This window comes from Electrona antarctica (genome assembly GCF_951216825.1).
Source record: "Electrona antarctica genome assembly, chromosome: 18".
Classification (NCBI taxonomy): Eukaryota; Metazoa; Chordata; class Actinopteri; order Myctophiformes; family Myctophidae; genus Electrona; species Electrona antarctica.
The window spans coordinates 32,006,468-32,031,306 of NC_136799.1; the positions used below are offsets into that span (position 1 = coordinate 32,006,468).

General features: G+C 40.8%; 1 protein-coding gene across 1 annotated transcript; it reads right to left on the bottom strand.

The window, feature by feature from the left end:
* Window positions 1-723: 723 nt before the first annotated feature.
* On the bottom strand, window positions 724-22,905 carry adam17a (ADAM metallopeptidase domain 17a). Its single transcript, XM_079528852.1, has 19 exons — window positions 22,692-22,905; window positions 20,031-20,166; window positions 18,809-18,942; window positions 18,582-18,670; window positions 18,205-18,385; window positions 15,629-15,759; window positions 15,138-15,224; window positions 13,167-13,286; window positions 12,229-12,373; window positions 11,433-11,524; window positions 9,405-9,557; window positions 8,818-9,017; window positions 7,509-7,612; window positions 7,105-7,242; window positions 6,823-6,956; window positions 6,565-6,643; window positions 5,556-5,644; window positions 4,927-4,992; window positions 724-2,558 (listed from the first exon to the last, which is right to left on the bottom strand). The coding sequence occupies exons 1-19, from the start codon at window positions 22,789-22,791 to the stop codon at window positions 2,139-2,141; spliced, it is 2,598 nt and encodes an 865-aa protein (XP_079384978.1). The 5' UTR covers window positions 22,792-22,905; the 3' UTR covers window positions 724-2,138.
* Between the last annotated feature and the right edge of the window lie 1,934 nt (window positions 22,906-24,839).

Here is a 24,839-nt window from a genome sequence, read left to right on the forward strand (position 1 = left end):
CTGGCAACCTTTCGGTTACCATCCAGGCACTCTACCCCTGAGCCACCGCCGCCCGACATGAACAGTTCTATACCAATTTTCAGGCCTCACCCACCTGCTTTCAGAGGTAAGAGTGCGTGGTTAGTGCAGGCCTTGTATTTAACGACAAGATATCATAAGCAAATGTATATCTTGGAAGTAATTTATGTTTAGGTGATATCTAGACTACATCTATAGACTATAGTTGTGTTCAGCGTTTTCAGTAAAGGCCAGACTACTCCTGTAGCTTTCTTTCCTCAGATACAAGGCCATCTAAAAACTCAGTTAATTGAATACTTACTATATGTACACACATTACAGGTTGATATATTGTTCACGCAATGGAATACTATACGTTGCCATCATTATCCATCACAGTGAACAAGACCTCACTCACTGAGGTATTTATCCTTAGGACTGTCCTGCTCAATATAAATACTTTATTTTAGTTAAGTTATGCTGCCATAAACTATGAATTAGGCTTTAATTTGGAAAAGGTTTTCTCTTATGCAATGCCAGATGAGTGAATAATCCACATGCTGGATCATTTCTTTGTCAGCTGTGAAAGAAACAGCAGAACTAGAATCTAATAGACCAAGTAAAAGTAACCCAATATGTTAAAAGAAGCTAATAGACCAAGTAAAAGTAACCCAATATGTAAAGTTTGAAAATGTTTTTCAGTTAATGCAATCAATAAGAGATCAATGGTGTTGTATATATTTATCAGTATAGAAACATTAATATACAGGTTATCCATCCAACAACCCCTATACAGTATATGACACAGGACATCTTTAGAGCTGTATTTAACAGTTGACATCCATGCAGTAGAGCCAGCGTGGCACAAATGTGATATTTGAGTTGCAAGGGACATTTATACAATTAAAATTAACATGACACACAGGCAAAAGTTATAGAACATAAAATAAAGCAATCTAGAGCGGTGCATAGTAGGGCTATTTTGGTGTTTTCACAACCCTCTAGTGGACAAATGGGCAGACACATACATACAGTGCATACAGCCTCATTACAATAGGTTCTCACTCGCTAAGAAGCACTGGAGGTCAGTTGCTCAAATTGGCACAAGGACAGAATTTTCTTTAAAGTGGCAGTATTGGAGTTGGACCGTGTCTGAAGAGTAAAAAAGGAAAATGGTGTAATGGTAATTTTTACCGTAACTTCCACCGCAGAGATGAGATGTGGAACATTTAGGCACAAAACATGAAGGTTAATTCAGTAACCATGGTTCTTTAAGTAAGTGAGCGAAATATTTCGAACACAACTTAAAAGAACCAGAAAAGGCACAATAATGGTTTTACAGGGTTGTCCTGTGGATGAATTCGGCTTAAAGAAAGAACATTACAGTAATGCAAATTACAGTAACAGCAATATTATAGTCCCTTTTCTAAATAGTGATATCCAATGGTCAATCACAGTTAAGAGACTTTTAATACTGAAGAGGCTATTTATTCTTTATACAGTATTCAAGCTTTCCATGAAAAAGTATCCAAAAATAAGGTACTGATGACATAATTAAACACTAAACAGTAATAAAGACAAACTCTAAAAACCTCAAAAGATCCTCCTCCAGTGAAATGAACAATACTTTTTAGTGCAACAATGATTACTACCAAATTAAAACATCTTGTTTGGTATCAATTCAAATGTATCCACTGGGTTAACAAAACAAAGAGAATGTGGCTATTTTTGAGAATTTGTGGCACATCTGTCATCAGCCACAAACTCAAAGCCAATGTTTATGTAACCAAGTAAAAGGCACCAGTGTTTCTCCTGCAAAAGAAAACACAAAATGCTAAAGTAGCTACTTCTAAATGTAGTCACTGGCATTACAAGACTACTGAAGCACCATCTGTACTGTATTTGGTTTTATTCACATTTTACAGTTGATCATTTAATATCTACATCTCATGTTACCTCTATGTCATCCTCAAGCCAGTTATATTCCAAAACTAACTTATATGTAACATTTATTCCTTTATCATTGGCTGGGTGTCAACAAGAAAATGCATTGTGATGTCTTTTGTATCTACATGTTCCCTCAAACACAAAGTGTGTGTCTGTATGTGTGTTTACAACACAAGGCCTTAAATACCTTCTGCTCAGCACTCTGTTTCTTTACTGTCAATGCAATCCTGCCTCTTGAGGCGACGGCCCCTGCCCTGTTGGTTCAGCTCGGTCAGATCCTCGTAGGAGGACCTCGTATCCGACGAGTAGGCTCCTCCGGTTGTGAAGTCTTCCTCCACCGTTCCCTCCACGCCCAGGTGAGAGTCGATGCTGGTGTCCTCCGGGATGGTGTCCATGATCCCCATGACCCCTCCGCTGGCCGGGGTGAGGCCGGAGCTCGGGCCTGGGACCGGGGTACTGTTGCTGTTGCACGCGGGAGAGGGCCCTGCTTGCGCCTGCTGCTGTTGCTGCTGTAGAGGCAGGGAGGAGGGCACGGTCTGGGCGGCGAAGAAGGAGGGAGGTTGCTTGACGATGCGCCCGGGTGCTGACTCTGGGATGCTGAACATTTCTTGACTCTGAAGAACGAGAGAACGACACGTCAGAAAGTACAGAACCTACAACTGGCAATCCATGTCTTGCAACTGAGGCTCTGACCCTTCCATTTTTATTCAATTCTGTCACATTCACATGCCACAGACTCCCTTTCAACATAATTATTTTCTGTTTGGAGTTTAGAACCAGTTTTATATTCGTAGAGTCATTTCCATGCCATTTATCAGGGGAAATCGTAATCGTCTCATATGTAGTGCAGTGAGTCGAGTACCTTCAACTGGCTTCCCCTCATGAATCCACAAAGACTTTACACAACACTGTGCAGACAGCCATCATCAAAATGACAAACCTAAACATCATCATTCTCATTTCATAGTGTCTTTTAAATGGCATCGGATACAAACTCAAACATGTCTAGGGACTCCTTCCAATTTGGCCTCACACAGACAGACAACAAGGTGCAAGAATAATGTCCTCAGTACTCTAAAAACACACCGTTCATCCCTCGAGGTAATCTCCGATCAGACATAACTTCGGAAAGGGCAGAGAAAGCTGTGCATAAGAGCATGCGCGCACAATCCGCACATCCGTACATTAATGCGAAAGTGATGTGTGCTGCTGTAGGTTCAGTGGTTCTTCTGTGAGGTGAAAAGTGAAAACTGCAACAAACTAGATCGGTGATCACGTTGAGGAGGAAGGGAGTGCAAGAGCACCCCAAATGTAAAGGCTAATTCATACCTCATTGAACGACCATGCCACTCAAAGAAATCTATTTCCAACTGAGAAACATAAACGGCATGGCGTTCAGTCTTTTCATCAAGCGGCAGCGAGTCCGTGCAACAAAGTATAAATTCAACCCAAGGGCCCCGATGACCATGCACAGTCAATGGATTCAACGGCAACATCACACCAACCAACACACAAGTATACACACTCACCTATGGCGGGAGCTCTATTACAAACTTCCACCATCTGCTGCAGTTCCAATGAGAACAGGGAGGGGGGGCCAAGGCAGAGAATCATGGACAGGTCATCACGAGCTCAAACCCGGCAGAGTGAGGCCCTTGGTGATGGGTAGCCTGCCCTATACACTAGCTCAGTGGTTCTCACTTTTTCTCAAGTACCCCAACTCTGAGAGTGTGTGTAAATGGAATCCATTTTGACACTCTCAGAGTTACAGACCTGTGTCTATTTGGAACCCCCTCAGTGCAGTGGTTTGAGAACCACTGCACTAGCTTGAGCTGCAACTTCAACATGTCTCCTCTCCAATTCCAAAATCTATTCCTGTCCTTGACTACATCCTACTGAATATATGATCCCTAGAATTGTTTTTCTCAACAAGTATTAATTTGTTAGCATAGGCCTCAGCTAAGTAATTGTTATTTAGAATAACCCATAAGAAATAATGCTTCACACCAATGTGAAGAAAAAGAAAAAGAAAAAAAACAGTAGCATTAAAATACTAAGAATTTGTTCAAAAGTTGAAATAGTTGTTATTGTATCAGTGTTTCTACCTCAACTAATCATTCATTGACATGGGTAAATTCTCCTTCTACAGCAGTCACCCAAGTGTGGAATGCCCTGACCCCATCCCTACAAATCTTTAAGATCACCCCCCCCCCCCCCCCCCCCACCCCTCTTCTTTTAGTCCTACTCTGTACATAGTGTTTTATATTTGTGATGATATTGAATTTGTGTTATGTTTTATGTCATGTTGATTAATTTAGAAACAAGACCACAAGGACTTTTTGGGTGCATTTCTGTCTAATAAAAGTCTACAAGCTCACAGTGTGTCGCATCGGTCCGATGTGAGCTTGTTCATCATATGGGGCTTAAGTGGTTCAACAATAATTGACAGATTTTAAGGCAGTAGTCTGTACAGGTATACAGTTGGGTGCCACCGATATTGTCCCTTATCATTTGACCCATTTAGGCCTGACCTCAATTTTAAAAAATCCTTCTAAATCCTCCAGTTTTCTGAAATAAATATTTTCACGATTTTTCAAAAATAGCAGACCTTACAAGCTCGTATGAGCTTGTAGATCTGCTATTTTTCAATAGCTAAATTATAACATAATGTTTAAAACACCAAAAGGGGTTCCCGCCCAAAATGGGTTAACTGTCCTTTTGCGCAGATCACGCAAACCTCAGCAAAAAGAAAAGGACAATATCGATGGCCTCCAACTGTATATGATAGTACACTTGGGAAAAGCTACTAGCCCCTCAACATGAACAACAAATCTCATGCTCCTTCCCATCATGTCAGTATGTTAAAACAGAGATTTGGAGCAGTCGTATTAGTCTGGTTAGTGTGGCTGCAGGCCTTATATGCAAGTATGAGCATTCATCATGTCCATATGAAAACTGAATTGGATCCGATAAAACACTTACGCTTGGATAGATGTTAGGATAGAAGGTCTTGGTACTCTCCTCATACTCAAGGTCTAGGCGTTTGTCCTACAGAGGAAAATAATACACGGCATAATTAATATACCTTAACTAAATAAATTCATCACGCCCCAACACTCGACAATTCCGTAAAATGTAATCCACCTTGAGAACAGTTCACTGCATGCTACAACGCAGACAGTGGAGAGCTCATGTAAGATGGTTTATGTACGTTTTCTAAAGCTAAACAGACAAAAAATTACCTGCCAACTGCTTGTGCGGTGATGGTCAATGCAACATTTATCCAATATGAAAATAGCTATCTTCATAAATACTTAAGTAATAAGAACAAAAGTGCTTCACTGTCTATTTTTGTGAATACCACAAGATAACTCAAAGGTTTATGGGCAGTTTGCCATGAAAGCTGAGAACTCTATAGCGTACCTATACTATAGTTCTATGCTCAGGCCAAAAACAATTCACACGAGATATCTCAATCTTATAGGCAGATTCCACAATAGGCCCTAATTCTAGCACCACTCTTTAGCCAATTTCCAGTTGCAGCATGGACTTTAGGGGCTGCTAGTGGGGCTTTTAAACTCCACTTTGGTTTCTTCTTAAAAGTGTCTTACCACACAGTGAACAAGGATGCTCAGGGGAATCCAGAAGACGAGGGAGAAAACCACAACTGAGCCCACTATGTTATCAGCCAGGAACTTCCCTGATTGGACACAGGCAGAGAAAGACAAATTAAAGACAAGCAGACAAAGAGAGTGATTCACTACACAAGTAGACATACATATAAATGAAAACAATTACAAACTACAATGTTTGTCATTAGCTGTAAGTGGAAAGGCCAAACAGCTTAAAGATGAAATGAAAGGCTATTTTGAGAGTATTTCCATATTGTGATGCATCTCCAAGGGTCTGTGCGTGTCTCAGGCAATCACAGCGATAGTTTGTGTTGGAACGCCACACACCAGCTGTATTTTATTGAGATATAAGCACTGATTCTGGGAATTACCGGCTCGTACTGTGACCTGCCTGGATGATAAAAAAAAAAGTGTACAAGGCAGTGTTGAACCAAGTTAACATATTTGAATGTACATCATTGTAAAGTTTGTTGGCATTAAACATAGTAGTACCGACAAGTGTCTAGGATAATGAATCATAGATGTCCGATTGATAGATTGATGATGCTTGTCATATTATTGGTTAAAATTGGTATTGAATATCGCTCTAATCAATGGAGCAACAAAGCAAAGACAACTCGACAATATTTGAACTTACATCAGAGCAAGGCGACTACACAACCGAAACCTCTACTAAAGTGTCATTGTCCTTAAACCCCATATGGTTGAGTGGAGTCCCTCGTGGCTCTAGTGTATTGTCTGTTCTGTTACTGTAGGGAAATCTTTAGCTGTCAATCTATTATTTTCTGTGAAAGCTTTTCCCTCTGGGGTTTATGTGGTTAATCATGTCCCCATTCTGACTGCTGACATGCTCTGTGTGAAAAGCATGTTTTTCACTTCAGCTCATCTTCAACACCGTTCTCTAGAAAACACAATCAGACAGTTGTTGCCTTTCTGTTGAGAACTGTCAAAAGATTCATCCTTCCTTTACACAAACCTGTTGACTTACCAAATGTGTTTATGTCCAGCTTGTCAATGAAATCCCACAGCCTCTCAATCACATCCTGCACCTGCTTCATGCACTTTCCCTATTAGAACAGTAGCACATGGTAACGTACGTCAAGGTTTGTGCAATAAACAAATCTGCATTCTTTGCTCCCTCTTGAGAATTCAGTTTTCTGTCTGTTGTGTAAAAATACAAATAAAAGCATATCCAAACAGTTTGGATCAAAAGTGAGACGAAATAGATAAAAGGCTTATGACTCACGCCCTCGTCACAGAAGCCCACAGTGCAGGGTTTGCCTTTGCGCAGGTATAGGAATGAGCCATCTTCAGGTTGAATGAAGGGAACACACGAGCCATCATGTCCCTTGCAGCACACTTTACAAGAATCCTCAGTCTCTGAAAAAGTAAGACATTTTGACATCGAAAAGGCTTTCAACCAGTGTGGGACATTACATCGCTGATAAATTACTTGACAATTTTATGAATTATTTATACCGGTACTTTGTCGCTAAACAAAACTAAAAATGTTCAAATCGATCCTAACCATTGCAAGCGCAGGACGTGAGGTTCTCTGAGGTTCTCTCACAAAAGGGGTTGCATTCTCCACCCTGACACATGCCGTTGTCGACACACTCAACACCGTCTTCTGCGTTTTCAGGAGGCGGACACTCACTGCTGGTGCCTAGGACATGGATGGAGGGAAGGCCAAGAGGTCAGACACGACAAGCCTCAAGATCAAATTAATAACCACCAACCCTGTACAGAGGCATGGCTGTTGCATATGTACAGACAAAACATGAAATATCGTTTCACTGTCTGTTGTAAATAACAAGCAGTACAGCATTATTAAATTGTGAATTACCGATTTAAATGGGCAGAATATCAGTGAATACAGTGATATAACAGCTGCTTCAGTTGTTACATATATCTCCAGCAGGAGGCACTCACCTGTGCAATTGGAACTGCCCTTACAAGTAGCATTGATGGGCTCCTGACACCTCTTCCCTGCCTTCTCAAACATGCACCTCTTACAGCAAGGACTATTCCTGTCACTGAAGGAGAAAACAGAGATGACAATGTCAGTCTGTGTGTTCAACCAGCAGCACAACAGTTCAGGTATTGAGGTTTTTTTGTTCATTTTTTCTTTTTTGCATAAAACATTATATTGCATGTAATTAAGTTCAACACCGCGCCATGTACAAATATACTCATACCCCCCAGCTATGGGACGTTATCTGCCAGCTACATACATAAATCGGAATCTAGGAGAGCTCAGAGCCTTCGAAAAGACAGAGTTCTGCAAACTCCGTTGACTTCATGGGGCCTGCGTAATGGCGGCATCTAGCGCTACTGGGGACGCCGATTAGGGACAGTTTGTGCGCCGGATGTTGACAGACTGCATGGCTCCGTCTTTTTGGCAAATCTAGAACTTCCTGTTTGAGAGCTAGCAAATTTAACAACTTTTTTACGTTATTTAATTACTTATTTTTACAAAACATAATGTGTGTCTTTACAATAACTGTAATGTAATAATAATACTAATAATGTAATGTAATAATTATTTAATTTACGACGCTTTATTCTGAAAGCAACCGGATGTCTTAAATTTGCTAGCTCTCAAACAGGAAGTTCTAGATTTGCTAAAAAGACGGAGCCATGCAGTCTGTCAACATCCGGCGCACAAACTGTCCCTAATCAGGCTCTCCATGAGAGCGCAGCTGTGCGCCCGAGCGCTTCCGGGATCACGTGACCGGGCTGTTCCGTGCCCCCTCAATAACGCAACTCTTCTATTATATGGCTCTGGGAGAGCTGTCCTTGGTGGATCTTCTGCCATCCAAAGTTTGGATCTAATTTGTGACTTTGTACCGCGTTCCTCCCAACATGTAAACATTTCTAACGACAGGTAAGCAGTGTGTGCTTGCACTGATGATAGCAGTGTGTGTGTGTGTGTGTGTGTGTGTGTGTGTGTGTGTGTGTGTGTGTGTGCTGAGTGTGTGTGTGGGTTGGGGGGGCGGGCAAACTCATCCTCTTAAAGTGAACATGGATGGCGGCACAGCTTACCTTCATAAATGCTAATGTTAGCTGGCACAGAAAGTATTAAACAGACTGTGCCAACTGTGTCATATTGGCAATGGTGTTCTTTTTTTTTAACTTGCACAGATTCTGCAGGCTTTGGGGTGTGAATTATCACTTAGGTGTGTATTTCGTAATGTGCGTGTGTGTGTGTGTGTGTGAGAATGCGTGCTAGGGTCCATGCCTGCACTGTTGGCCAGGTTTTAACTTGCAGTCGGCTGTGCAGCATTCGTCATCGTTGAGGTGGCGCAGCCCCGGGTCACATTCCTCACCCTCCTCGACACGTGAGTTCCCACAAACCTTACTGTTCCTTTCCTTGAAACACTGTGGAGCCCTGAAACTCAGCGTCTTCCCTACAGACCTCTTACTGCAGGGAGAGAAACGCTTTCATGGGGAGAGAACAAGGAGAGGGAGTTTAAATATGGTAAAAGTGGAAAAAACATTATTGATCGTCTACTGAAGGGCTAACGATAAATAAATAGATCCCTTTTCAATGACTGAAATAAGCTGCATACTAGCATGTGCAGACTGCAGAGGGTAAAAGCTTCAATACCAAACACTGCCTTTATCTAGTGAATATCTTCCGTTTGGATCGTACATTCAACTATAGCATTTCCTTAGTGAATATATATGGTACACAACTAGCGTTCATCGTACGGCTTACAGTGGGAATCTATCTTCCTGTTGGATCTTACATTCAGCTAGCATTTCTTACTGTGTGTATATGCTACACATCTAGCGTTCACTGTACAACATACACTTGGAAGCTACCTTGTTGTTGAGGCGGTCTCCGCTCACTGCGATGGGGTACATGACAAACTTGCCCCCATGGTCATCGTTAGGGGCACAGGTCTCGATATTGTCTGGATCGTGCTCCGCCCCAAAGTTGTGGCCCAGTTCATGGGTGGTCACCAAGTCAGCTTCCTAGTAAAACAGACACAGATCAAAATTACAAATGATATGCATTATTGTCTAATTTCTTAATCATAATCATACAAAAGGGCTAGGAGTTGCTTAGCGACGCATGTAAACAGAGTGGAACAAGTCGGATACTTTATTTATCAGCTAAGAAGCCAGGTTTGACTACACTACACCAAAGGTAGATCTTATAACCATGCCACCAACAGAAAAGACCTGTTTCTCTCTCAAGTTGTGCATTTATCAATGTGTCTCTTGTTCCGACAGCAAGGGATAACTGCTGGTCATACAGTATGAATTGAGTTGAGTCAGAGATGGTCAATAGGCTAGAAGTGTTTTACATGACAACAATTGAGCGGCATGGCCAACTAAAGCAGTGACTACATGAGAATAAATGTATGCAGTCAGCAATCGAAACTTGACAGAGGAAATCTGTGGTCTATGTTGCAACTTTAGCAGCGTTACTGTCACGGCAGAATAGCCGTCAGTGGAAACTGGGTTAAAGTGGGCCAACGTTCAAATGAATAAAGCTCTAAAAGGCCCTATTTTGGGACAGGCACATTGACACGAGGTGCTGAGGTTGATAATGTCTTGTCTATATTAAATCGGTAAAACACAAAGCTGTGCTGGTATTTTGTCTGTGTAAAACCATGAAATACCAGCTTGTGATATGTCCAATCTGATTATCCATGTATGTAAAACAAATGGATCTCTTAGGCCGATGCATACAACACTATTAAGAGTCAAAATAAAATTTGCGAACCGATTTTATTTCGGCTTTAAAATGGTAGTAGGCTATGCATCAGTCAGGCCTTTACTGTGTCCATTTAGAGACAAGTTTACGTTAATCAGGCCACCGCATTGTGCTGCCTCACCAGTAAATGGAAAAAGCAGTCTTTATAAATAGTTAACCTATAACTGCTTCACAAGGGAACGTTGGTGTGAGATCACAAGAAACCTTTTTTTCCCTTTAGAGGCATAATAATCTCTATGAAGACATTCAAGTTCAACTCATTATGAGAATGTATGTAGGATATTGTTGAATTGAATATAAACATTTATATCCATATGGGTTTCCACACAACACTAACTAAGACAACCAGAAGCGGCAGGCAGCAGCTTAACATGGGAATGTATTGAAAGCTCTACGTGCACACACTGACACTGCACAGTAAAGAGGGTGTGGTGGTTGCTCAACCAATCAGAGATTTACTGTAGCTAGAAAAGTGCTCAATAGAGCAGGGGTTCTCAACCCGTGGGTCGCGACCCCTCGGGGGGGTCACCAAATTATTTTGGGGGTCCCCAAATAAATTTCAAAAAATATATTTTTTTTTTATTATTTTAATGCAACTGAATGGCTGGAAAATGGAAATGAAGAGTTTACATATAATCATTAGGGAAGGTGTATGCATGTACTATGTGTACTATATCTGGTTTCAGTATTTATTTATGGTGTATTGTCTCTATTATTAAGGTTATTGTAGCAGTCAATTTATATTGGGGGTCAGGAGGGGGCGGGAGCACATTTCCCACCAAATTGCCAGTTTGTCTATAAGCTGTTGCAGTGCTTCTTTTGGCCAAAAACAACAAAATCATGGCACTGTATGCAGCCCACATGTTACACTGTATGCAGCCCACATGTTTCACTGTATGCAGCCCACATGTTACACTGTATGCAGCCCACATGTTACACTGTATGCAGCCCACATGTTACACTGTATGCAGCCCACATGTTTCACTGTATGCAGCCCACATGTTTCACTGTATGCAGCCCACATGTTACACTGTATGCAGCCCACATGTTACACTGTATGCAGCCCACATGTTTCACATCAACCCCTTACAATCCAATAATGCAGAAATTACTCAATCATTTCAAACCTTTGTTAAAATTGTTTTCCCATAATTTTTGGTGCTGGTCAAGCCAGTGTTCAGGTAACTGGGCTTCTTGGCAGAATGAGATGGATAGTATGCTGTAAAAATACAAATAAGACAATTTACAATAGATCATACATTTGTATTCATTAATTGCGATGACTTTTCAATGACATGCTGGGCCTTCTCTAGGACCAATATCCATCTGTGGTTAACTTATCATGCATCAGTTGAAAATGTGATAACACACACATTTCCATACCATTGTCATTACTTATCTAGGCCTGGTAAACAAATTCTCTATTTATTTTCATAATTTCGGGATATTTCACTTCTGGGGTCATTTTAACGTAGCGTTTCTCAACAGGGGTGGTACAGCCCCCGTTGAGAAACACAATAGAAGCCATTTTTCAATAACCTTTTTCATAATAAACATTTAATAAAAATCAGATTAATATAATTGTTTAAACTTAGTACAACGACGACAATCCCCTCCCCTCATGCATTAGAAGGACAATAACAGTCACCAGAACCAGGGATATGTGTTTTCCAATTAATCCAACATGGTTAAAATGGAGTTTGAAGTTGAATGGGCTTATATAGGAAAAGTTCAAGCAACTAAACACTGTCTGGGGTGCACACAAAAGGCTTAGATGTGAATATGAACCCAGAATATTTTTTAAGTGAAATACCTTTTAAACATGCCCCATACTAGTATTATCATCATCATTCAATATTTGCCATACATTACTTTAGTCAGTATACTGTGGTCCAGCCATCATATTCCTAAACAAATCCTTACGTTTGGGGCAGAGTCCGCCCAGGGCTTGGGGTTTGGAAGGAGCCACATAGGCCAGCCCCAGGGTTCCCTCGTCAAAGTCCTGATAGGTGAACAGATGAGCCAGGCACACCGTGGACGCATTCTCAGCCATGTCTAAGCTGAATTGCTGAAATACAACACAGAGGCTTATTATCCATTCAAACATGTTAGAGAGACAAAGTGATACCAAATAATAAAAAAAAAACTGGTGTGAAAAAGAGATACGGTACTTATCATTTAGGGTTAAATTGCCATTCTGTAAGTCAGTGGTTTTCAACCAGTGGTCCGGTGACCACCAGTGGACCTTGAAGGGCTAAATGATGGAGTTGCTAACCAAATGGGCCCTTATAGATCTTTAACTCTTGAGAGCATAAAATGAAACCAAATGGACCCTTACAGGTCCATTTCGTTTCATTTAGTTAAATTATTGTTAATTTGTTACACATCTGCATTGCTTAATTTGCAAGAAGTCTACACAATTCAACGTTTGCCTGTTATCTCTCCTAATGGTACCAACATCAATACAGCATGTGAGAGGCTAAATCTCATCAAATGGTGGTCCGTGGCTCAAATACCCAATAAATAATGGGCCTTGATATGAAAACCACTGCTGTAAGTGAAAACACTGTTCCCATCCAAGTAAAATACAGCAAAGAAATATTAAAACATGACTTATTTGAATAACCTACCTACAGAATTGTATTGTGTTTAAAGAAAATATATATTTTTTCCATTCACTGTTCAAAAAGGATGATGTATTCCAGAGATTCTACAGTAAGTAGCATTATTATTTTACCAGCTAAATTCCTGTGCTTGTTCACCTGCTGTATAACAATGTCTCAGCCACTTGTGAAACCTTTGTTGGCTTGTAGTAATTTCCCAACCGTGTCTGTATCTAACCCCGTCTGTTTTTCCCTCACCTCCAGGAGCTTCTTGACATCCCAAACGTCCCTTCCTCCTGGGCTGTTCTTCATGTTATAGTTCACCCAGCCTATATTACCAGCAGGGGGAGGCCTGGTAGGCTCCTTGTTGATGACGATCTGAGAACAGACAGACATTACAGACCTTAGATCACTGGTTCCCAAACACTGGGTCGGGACCCAAGGTTGGGTCACATGGGTCCCTTTAGTTTTTGTTTCCAACATTTTGTTTTTAATTATTACTATTTCAAAACAACTTTCAACATTCCCAAAAAAGCTAAAACGTTTCATGAATTAAAAACAAAATTCAGTAATTTCAATATATATTGAGTAATTGTAACTTCAAACTCCATTTTAACCATGATAGATTCATCGAAAACACCCGTCCTTTTTTCTGTTGACTGATATTGTCCTTTTAATACGTGAGGGAGGCTGGGTGGTTTTTCATTTACCGTTTTCATTTATTTTTAAATATTGTTTTTGGAAAAGAATGAGGAGGAGGAGTACACTGCTGCAGGACGGAGGAGACAAAAACATCAAAAAGATGTTTTTTTAAATAAAAAACAGTAAATGAAAAACCACAGCCCCCTCACATATTAGGACAATATCAGTCAACAGAGAAAAGGACGGGTGTTTTCAATGAATCTATCATGATTAAAATAGAGTTAGAAGTTACAATGGTTTTGTATAAGAAGGGGGCGGGGCAGCTGAAATTAAGTTAAAATATCTAAATACTGAATCGAGCCACTTAAATATTGAGTCAATGAAAAGTGTTAGCAAGAGCTTGTGACTAAATAATAACTACATTGTATCAATTGGAATCAGGATTTCTTTATATTTACTAAAAGTAACGGGTTTTGGTCATACAAGGAGTCCCCCCCACCCCACCGACACTGATATGTATTGTTTTCTTTGTTCAACGAGTGGAGGGAAAAATAACCTAGCATGAGGTTTGTAACATTACTGTAGCTCAGATGCTTTCAGCACTGCGTGACTCTCTTCCATTCAGCACCTTGTTTATGGGTTGCTGTCATAACGCTACCTTGAGGGTAATTGCCCTCCATGCACCTTGAGGGTCAGGATGATTGGAAAAGAATCCAGAGGGACAAATAGATGCATATCTTCTTGGTGAGAAAGCTCCGCATTCAGACTATGGGCAAACAGTGTCTCCATTCATTCCCAAAGCCTGTGGAACAAGTTAAATGACCCCACGAGGCACACATAAAAGAAAAACTGCTTCTCAAGGGACAGCATTATGCTCAGTTTCACTTCTGTGAATGACGCCACATACAAAGAAGCTAGCATGGTGTGGGGGGGGGTTAACAGTAGTGATGTCTGATGTGCGATTCTGAAACACCATGAAAGTCCTTCTTGCATACACATTAGTGAAAAGCAAAAACAAAGACAGCGCAAACAAATACAGTCGTTTGAATTATCTGTGTCCACATCCTTTTATAATACAATTGCCTAGAGCAGGGGTTCTCAACGTTTTTGGCTGGGGACCCCTGCAAAATGCTTTGGCCATGCTTTGGCCGCACCCCCTCCCCACCCCAAATACAAACTGACTGCAAAAATAACCTTAATAATAGAGAAAATATATCATAAATGAATACTGAAACCAGATATAATCATTAAGGAAAGTGTATGCATGTACTATGTAAACTCTTCATTTCCACTTTCCAGCCATTCAGTTGCAAAAAAAGCGTTGCTCCAATCCGAACCCAACATGACACACAGGTCTACGAAGGGCCATGCCTTCAGCCTGGTGGAGACAAATGGTTGTTTCAACTTTCAACCTAAGCTTTTCCTCAAGCCCAGAGGAAAACCTGAAATGCATTTCACAATTCCACAATGCGTTGCAACTATTGGCCCTTTCTGAAAAGTGGAGTGGACACAGATAAACAGACATTTTTAGATTTTTACATTGTACTATCCTCACTCTCACACACACATGCACACATGCCTACACACTTGATTGATCTGGACTCCATAGCCTTTGAATTCATCATTCCAGTTGGTACTCCGATATATGTCATCCACTCGATCAATCAACTCGATCTGAAGAGAGGAAGACATGGTGAAAAACACCAAATCAGAGCAGAGTCCAAATGGTAGACGTAGACACAGTGATATAATGTTGGCAGATATATGTTGTATCTTAGAGTAAGGCACCATGTAAAAAAACAAAAAGAAAACGTAGTGTGCTCTCATTATGATTACTGATATGCATGGCATGGATGTACATACATGATTGCTAATGCTGATATGAATGGCATGTATTGTACATACGTGATTGCTGATATGCATGGTATGTATGAAACTTGATGCAATTTGTCAAGGACATCAAGATGCATTTTGCGTTTTGTGAAGAAATATATTACATGGTGAGCCCATGCTGCACATTTATATTATTGCACAATTGAATTAATTCTATTAATATTAAACAGAATGGAGAGCCTGACCAAATAGTTGAGTGTGACGCTCTCTTCTCCGCGACCCATGTGTCGATAGAAACGGTAGTCTGCCACCAGCAGGAGGGGACAGGTGTTCTTCTTGTGATCATGGACGTGTCTCTTCTCTCTGTGCCGTGTCTCTGCAGAGGAGGAATGAGCCAAGAGAGCAGAGCGTGAGAAATGTTCTGCCGTCTCTCGTCTACATATTTTAACTTTGTGTTTTTTTTTCCCCTCGCAAATTAACACCCTACCCGATCACACTACAGCGTCACACAAAGATCTGCAAACTCGAAACGCAGCGTGAAGGGACACGTTTTGAGCTTGCAGATCTGCTATTTTTTTTTATTAGAATCCTGAAAAGTAACAGTTTCGGACATAATAGGTTTGAGGTTTCTACCCGACAAAAGTCAACATGTACAAATAAGCTGTAACCACGTAAGCCCTATATACTTAGTCATACGATGAATAGCGAAAACAGACAATATTCTGTCTATTTTCACCATTTTTGAATTTTCACCACAGGATATGAAGTTGTGGTCACGGTCCCATAGCCGGTACGGGCCATGGTTGTGACTGGCCGGCCGACCCATTAGGCAATTGTAATGGGAAAACATCATTTTTTTTAAATTATAATAACTACGGTCATTACTAGGAATTGTCAAGTAAATATCTTTAAACATTTATGGTTATAGTATTAGTATACACTAATTATATTATAACACAAATTCCAAACTTGATAGCAGAAGTTAATAATAATAATAATAATAATAATTAAAATAAACAAATTGATTACTTTTCGAATAATTTGAATATGCCTCCAATTAATCGAATTGTACAAGCTATAATAAATGAGCCCTGTCCCTAGTAGAGATAAAGACATAATACGCCATAATACTCAAGCCAAGGATAGGCCTGCATAACATAAAGATGTGCGTAAGGGCATAAAACAATGAGGCCGTGCTCTAGTATCTCATTGTTAATTGCCCTAATTTTCATATTTAGCAACATGGTTTATTTTTGTTTGCCAGTGAACTGAATAGACTACGGCTTTGCTCTTCAGAGTATAGCACGTAAGTGTGTGTGTGTGTGTGTGTGTGTCAGAGTCCTGCATGGGTCCAATTTTCGATACCCGTCCCGCCCGTCAATCATCAGTTCCGCAACCCGCCCGTTACCTGTGATTTATCTAAAACTCGAAACCAGATCCGCCCCGCCACGTTACCCGTTCGTATCACAGGCACCGATAGCTATCATTGACTTTATTTCATCCAACACCGCATGTGGTGTGGTGGTGGTGTGCGTTGCACACGGAACGGAAGACATGTAGTTGACTGAGGCTACTGCTGCTTATTATCACAACATAAAGTTATATCATGATTTCCACCTAAATGGCATATTGGCATAATATATCAACAAGGAGAGGATGATATAAAAAAAGCCTGATGAGTCGACCGTCTTGATCCAAGGCTGTTTCAAACACGGTCATCACTCATCAGGCTAATCTTTTTAACTTTATTTACACTTAGACAGAGTGGCGCATTAGGCCAACATTGCCTGGGTTAGCTTTACATCTTGTGTTGAATGTTGGCATTATAATCCCTTGGTGTTTCATCAGCGCAAACGAAAATATAGGCTACAGGCTGCAGCCTGGTGATAAAAAATAAACTCCACGCGTGAAATGCTACGATAAGGAAGCAAGGATTCGGCCGTGATGTCACTGCTATGCAACAAGGAAGTAGCACAGGGAAGCACAGCAGCAGAAACAGAACGCCATTATGACGGAATCGGCAGTGATGTGACATCACTGACGATTCCTTGGGCATGTGACGGATTTAACTTGTCTCCGCTGTTGAGGAAAACCCCCAGCTCAGCTGCTGTTTATAACATTGTGCAATGCGGGTCCACTGATTAAAAAAAGGTCACCCACCCGTGTTGCGTTGCGTCCCGCCCGTTCCCACCCGTCAAACTCTGGTACCCACGGGGTACCACGGGTATGCAGGACTCTGGTGTGTGTGTGTGTGTGTGTGTGTGTGTGTGTGTGTGTGTGTGTGTTGCGTTGCTCTGGCTTGCTCACAAGCAGTGGGTGAGAACTCTTGTATTATTTTTTCATTGGATACCAGCAGTGTTTCCATGAATTTCAATGCCTCCCCCATAAGAACCTTCACCTTCGTTTTTTTCCAGTACGTGCTTTCAATTGGACCTTGTGAGAAGCTCATTTTCACTCTTGTAAGCTTTACATTTCCACCACACAATAAAAGCATCAAAATATATGTTTGTGTGTGTGTCCTTATATAATACGCTCTTGTCGGCCATGTGTATGTGAAGAACAACGGTTTCACAGAGGAAAGGCTTTTATTAAAGCAATTGCTTCAAAATCATCCGCCCACCCATCACTACCTACCTACTGCCTCCTCCATCCCTTTTCCAATGTTCATTATCTTCCCACTCTTTTCCTCTCAGGCACAGGCACACACACACACACACACACACACACACACACACACACACACATACACACACCCTCCTTTCTACCACATGGATGAGAGGGATGGAGCGTGAGCGAGAGAGAAAGAAAAACAAACACTTGCCATTCTCCCCTGTGTGTCCATCCCCGTTCGTTTTGGCAGCCTCTGGAAGCAGGTCCTGAGCTTCTGCGTGGATGTAGCCACACACACTGGGAGAAGCGATGCGGCTTAGGTTCTTGATGTCCTCGGAGCGATAAACCAGCAACCGGCCATCAGGCCTGGACTCTGTGAACCTCCACAAGGGCTGGACAGAGACAGACAGGGATACGGGTCAAGAGAGAGGGGGAGAGAGAGATGGAAGTGTAGAGGAGCCATGGATAAATTAACATTTAAGGTTTCACTGTGTAATGGAAAGGCAGAGCTTTAGGGCAGACGGGTGACATCATGAGATGTTTCGTGTATTGTAGAGCATCATCACATGCTGTATCTTTGGTCCTTACCTCAACATTGTACTCAGCTTCTTCAGTTTGTATGTGGGCAGAGAACTCCTCCCCATCTATGTGTGCCTGCACACGTGAATTTTCCTCTCCTACACACCAAAGACATAACGTAGCATTAGTGAAAAATACGATACGATATCAAAATACGATGCTGGGTTGGTTTGAAACAATATCATGAGTAAAATGGTCTAATCTGTGTGCTAGACTACTAGTGTGCTGCTACTTACCAACAACATGTCCGTGAAAGTAGTTCTGTAGTGGAACATCATAGTTCTCCTCTTTCCCATCTTTGTCAACAAAAACAGCCTTAAAGTTCTCAGTGAACAGGTCTGTATTAGTGGTCAAGTAAAGTTTGAAATTTCTGACAGAAAAAGAAGAAAAATGGAAATATATTAATGTCACACTGAAGGTTAAATTAAATGATGTTATGTCTTTGGAAAAGTCCTGGCCTGGATTTCTTGAAATGGAAAAATTCACTTGCCACCAAAGCCAAAACGTCACAAATTACTTGAACTGAAAATTCTAGTGAATTATATTTAAAGTACTAGGGCGAGTTCCAGCTCAATCTGTGTTATACCTGATCATAGATTAGATCATCAACAGATACATACTATCAGGGAATTCTTTTCAGCAGGGTCACTGGTGTGACATGTCTCAACTAGTTGTTTTTTTGCTTTTTGGTCGATTTTTATTGTTTTGTTTTTTGGTCGATTGAGGAGCAATTTGAAAACCCACAAAAAAACAAAAATTAATCTTGTCTGCCGTCTATTCACACTCAGGTTTGCTAAGATGAACGTGGATTGCAAATCTCAAAAGAAGGGTGATGCAGTGCAAAATGAACACAGGAATGTCCTTGGCAGCATATAAATGTCCAGGTGTGTTACCCATTTAGCACTAGGCATTATTTGCTACAACTGCACAGTGCTGGCGAAGAAAGAGAACTTAGGACACTTTCTGACAGACGAACAATCATTTCACAAGACTTACACAAGACTACAGCTGAAAGTGAACTGAAAAAAAAGAAGGAAGGAACTGAAACATCAACCACCATATGTGAGTTTGTGGTAAAAGTTTGACATAATACGTTTTCCTCCCAGACCAGATATATGAATAATGTTTTATTATGAAATCATGAAATTTCATCTGAAATCATATGTACAGTACAGTACAGTACAGTACAGTACAGTACAGTACAGTACAGTACAGTACAGTACAGTACAGTACAGTACAGTACAGTGGCCACCTGGATGGCGTGGCACTAGAGTGATACCGGCCAAAGGCCGGTCGAATTATATTATAATATAGGCAAAGACGTAACAGCAGTGATGGTTTTCATAGTGTGCTGACAGTACAGTAGATCTCATCAGCCTTGCCAAGTGGTGCTCTCATGACCGAAAAGCTTGTGTAGGCTAAGTATTCATCAACTCTTTTAGTATGTTGTTGTTGTACCTCTGCAGAGCTCTGAAGCTGACCAGCCGTTCTAGGTGGGACTGGGTGCTGCTGACGTCTCTCTTCCTTACAGAGTGGAGCTGAATTTCAGATACGGGCAGGACCTCAAAATCTGACAGTATGGAGTTAAGAGCCTCTGAAGACCAGAGAGGGAGAGAGAGGATCATGCAGCATGATTAGTAAGCATTTTCTGTGTTTTGTGACGTAACAGGAAGTAACCTAAGGCTGAAACAGGCTCTAGGGCAGGGGTGGGCAACTTTGACGATGGAGAGGGCCACTATATTTCCACACTCACTCCAGAGGGCCACTATATTTCCACACTCACTCCAGAGGGCCACTATAGTTCCACACTCACTCCAGAGGGCCACTATAGTTCCACACTCACTCCATAGGGCCACTATATTTCCACACTCACTCCAGAGGGCCACTATAGTTCCACTCACTCCAGAGGGCCACTATAGTTCCACACTCATTCCAGAGGGCCACTATAGTTCCACACTCACTCCAGAGGGCCACTATATAGTTCCACACTCACTCCAGAGGGCCACTATATAGTTCCACACTCACTCCAGAGGGCCACAATAGTTCCACACTCACTCCAGGGGACCACTATAGTTCCACACTCACGCCAGAGGGCCACAGTGCATATTACTGTCATAGCAAACTGCCGTTTTGAGCTTGTAGATCAGCTATTTATGCTATTATTATTTTTATTAGAATCCTGAAGTCACCTTTTTTATTGATTTTCAAATGCATTTAGTTATAGTTATGATAACTTTATGAACTAAATACAAATACATTGGACACAAAAACACAACAACATTTTAATACTAGTCATTAAGTACTAGTCATTTAATACTAGTCATTAAGTATAATTAAAATGGAATTGCAACAGATGAAATCAATAATATATCAGTATTCTGATATAACCACATGTGGCCCCCAGGCCGCCAGTTGCCCACCCCTGCTCTAGGGAGAGAGCAGTACAAGCAAGCACAGCAAGTCAGCAACCATAACACCTATAATAACAGTATAATAATTCATATAATAAAAGCAGTCCAAGGAAAACCTTTGTCTGTAGTTGGGGGATCCACAAGTACGGTTCATGGTAGCCCTAGTGTCTCTGTTGTTACATACATTGCAAGTATTTCACATACCAGAGCCATAGAACACTTCCATAGACTTACGGTTGCGGCGGCAGAACGACAGCATAAATGTGGTCGGCACTCTGTGTGTACTCGCTCAATAAATAATTCCAAAGACGTGGAGTGAGATATTGTCCTCTAGTTTCACATCCATGTAAAAGTTTTGGCAGAAATCGTTTGTTTAGTCAAATATCTCCACTTTTTAACGAGCTGCACACAGACGACATTTTCTCCAGGTGAGAGGCCCGGAATGACCGATGGACCGAATTTAACAAAACTTCCTTTGGGAAGCACAAACATCACTCATCACACATTGACATGGGAAACACAAATGTTTGGGGCACACAATTGGCAGGTAATTAATCACACCACCTGCCAATTGTGTGCTCCAAACTTTTGTGTTTCCGTGATGATGTTTGTGATGATCAAAGGAAGTAATACATTCAGTCCAGCTGCCATTCCGGGCCCCTTTGACCGGAGAGAAAGCTGTCAGTGTGCAGCTCGTGAAAAAGTGGAGATATTTGACTAAACAAACATTTTATGCCAGAACTTTCACACGGATATGAAAGTTGAGGACCATATCTGACTCCCAAGTCTTTGGAATTATTTATTGAGCAAGTACACATGGAGTGCCGACCACATTTATGCCGCGCGAACCCTATGGAAGTGTTCTATGGCTCTGGTATGTGAAATACTTGCAATGAATGTAACAGAGACATTCTAGGGCTATGATTCAGTGTAAGCCAGTGTGGAATGAATTCAATTGTGCATTTGATGTATTGTTGAATGACAATAAATCTATCTATCTATATACAGTCCAGTTTAGTATAGTGGCTGCCTCTGTGCGATTTAAAACCATAGAATTTAAACACACACTGGCTCAGTCCTCCCTCAGGCTACAACAGCTTTCCCTGTGTTAACTGCTATTACACCTAACAATTTTTAGGTGAGCTGTCAGACAAAAATGTCAGGATAAAAATCACGAGTTTTGCTCTAGTTTTTGGTGTACTTACAAAATTAACTAAGAATATACAGAAAATGGTTTTAGCTTTAGTCTTGTCAATTTGGTCAAATTTGTCAACAGCAAAAATGAGGAGGCATTGATTCTCTCTGGGATGTCTATTTGTTGTGTTTAACTTAAACCTAAAATATACAATGAGAACTAAAAACTAATAAAACTGAAAACAATAAAAAATAAACATTGGTAAGTAAACAATAAAACTAGCAAAACCATTCGTACTAAACTGAATTTAAAAGAAACATTTTAAACGAAACAGGGAAAAAGAGAGGAAAAAAGGGTAAACGTTAGTTATAAGTTATAACTACTGTATCCGGTGTAGTGTAAGCATAATTATGGTGCATCATGGTATTTGATTCTGTCGGAAATAACCACGCCTATTAGATGCACATTTCATTAGTAATCAGTCAAACATTTATTGAACGATCCACCTAAAGTTAGCTCTGCAAAATCACGATACCCAAAACATTAGCGTCTTCCTGAATCCTGGGTACTTACGGGCTTCTTCCGGATTCTCCTCCTCCGTAATTCTGGACTTAACGGCACATTGGACCCAACAACACGGAGCCAAAAAGGCAATAAACCATAAATGCCTCATTGTGAGATTAAAAGTGACTGGTTATAGCTACACTAGAGCTGTCATTGTCAACAACGATACAGATAGCCAGGCACATTGATACAGCTGTTAACAAGTTAGCTACCCGGAAGTAGGCTAGGCTGACGAGGAAACATCCGGACCCTAAAAGAGACAGTTAAATTATGTCACATTCAGGAGATCAATTAAATTATATATATATATATATATATATATATATATATATATATATATATATATATATATATATATATATACATTTCTCACAAAATGTGTTCATCTAATATTTAATATTTCATGTCAGGAAACATCTGCCATCCAATTTATATTCATGCCGATCAAGTAGCCACCTGGCTGTAAGTGCTGTTTTGAAGCAGAGTAACAATCATCACACTTCTTTATGACTGTTGGTATGGAAACCCCTTGGTTGCCCTCAACTAATACAGGTCTAGAGGTGACCGAGCAAAGCTCAGTGGCCAGCCCCAAACTCTGGAACAGTCTGCCCCTGCGGATTAGGTCTGCTCGCTCCTTAGGAGCTTGATTTGATTCTGGATTTCAATTTTGGTTTGTTTGATTGTACAACTGTGTAATTTGATGCTCTTTTGTTTGTGTTGTTATACCATACTATTTTGTCTTATTCTTCTTTTATCTGATCTTGTACAGCACCAATTGGTTGACCTTTGGTCTTTGTAAATGTGCTTTATAAATAAAGTTTGATTTGATTTGATTTGTTTGAGCCAAATCTAGGTTGAACATGATTTGTGGAGCTCCCTCTGGTGTTGTGATTGTGGAAGGTGTCTATCACTGTAGCTAGTGTAGTGTATCTTGTAGACCAGGCCTGTTGCAAGTTGCTGTAGGCTACTTGTACCCTGAGCAATGCATCCCACCCTGGCGAAATAAGCAGGGGTTAAATGAGTTGTAAGGCCAAGTTGTTTAGGAATGTCTGGATTCTTGTTTTTAAGGCCTCTGTGGTGCTATAATATTATTGAGGGGTGCACCGCGCCTGTACAAAAATCTTGTTCTTTGGTTGACTTTTCCTTTGACACCTAAATTAAAATCACAAAAATATATGCATGCTGCAACAAAATTAAATATCCTAGAGGTTGCGTTTGAGTCGTTTACCCACAGAATTTAAAGTTTAAACTGTGATAAAATGACATGTTTATTATTGCTCCTATAATTTAAATTCACACAGCATGGCAAAGCTATATCCAGCATGAATCCCAAAATAAAGTAAGGATGAAATATACCGAGCTTCCACGCAGCAGTGACCTTTACTTAATTAGCATATCAACACTTTGTCATGAATGAAAATATTGAACTTGGCAGACCAATGTTCCCATTACTTGACAAAGATGTGTCGTCAAGGATAATGAAGAGTGCTGAACTATATGTACGCAAAGAAAATCACTATCATTTGATGGATGTGTCAATCTTAGGACCACTTCACCACTTTTCAACTTACCACTTCAGCGTCACGAAGATGCCAAAAGCCGCGAGTGGCAGACGTCTCTTCCTGGTTTTTAAGACAGCTGGTGGATGGAAAGTAAGCTCCACCCATGCAGCAGAATGCCGCAGGGGCAAACTTTTCCGGGAAGAGGAAGAGACGCCTTCCGCAAGCTGCCTTTTGCCGCGCCTTGACGCCCAAGTGTGCTTACACCCAGTCTGTGTCTCATGGGAGAGCAGCTCAGAAACCCGTCCACCAGTGAGATCATCAATGGGGAATCCAAGCGAATACAAACTGCAGGCTTTCTATTCCTGAAAAGTTGCAATGCGTTAATGGAAGCCATCGTCCTCACGATAATAAAATCAAAATCTTGTTTAAAAAACAAATCTGCCATAATGATGTCAGTAGTGGACGGGTTTCTGAACTGCCCACTGCCCTCCTGAGACACAGACTGAGTAGTAAAAAATGGTGGTTTTATCATGAACATTAGTGTCCTTTAAGCATAAATTAAGTATAAATTAGTTTAACTTTGTGATGGCGAACAATCTATATGGGATTGCAAACTGCATGACAACAGCTACACAAAACAATAGACTAAAAAGAA

Coding starts and splice junctions, on each gene's coding strand:
- adam17a (XM_079528852.1), bottom strand. CDS start 22,791: ATGAGGCATTTATGGTTTATTGCCTTTTTGGCTCCGTGTTGTTGGGTC. Junction 18,671..18,808: donor CTTTCACGGACATGTTGTTG/GTAAGTAGCAGC, acceptor TTTGGTGTGTAG/GAGAGGAAAATTCACGTGTG. Junction 7,243..7,508: donor GGGCAGTTCCAATTGCACAG/GTGAGTGCCTCC, acceptor TCCATGTCCTAG/GCACCAGCAGTGAGTGTCCG.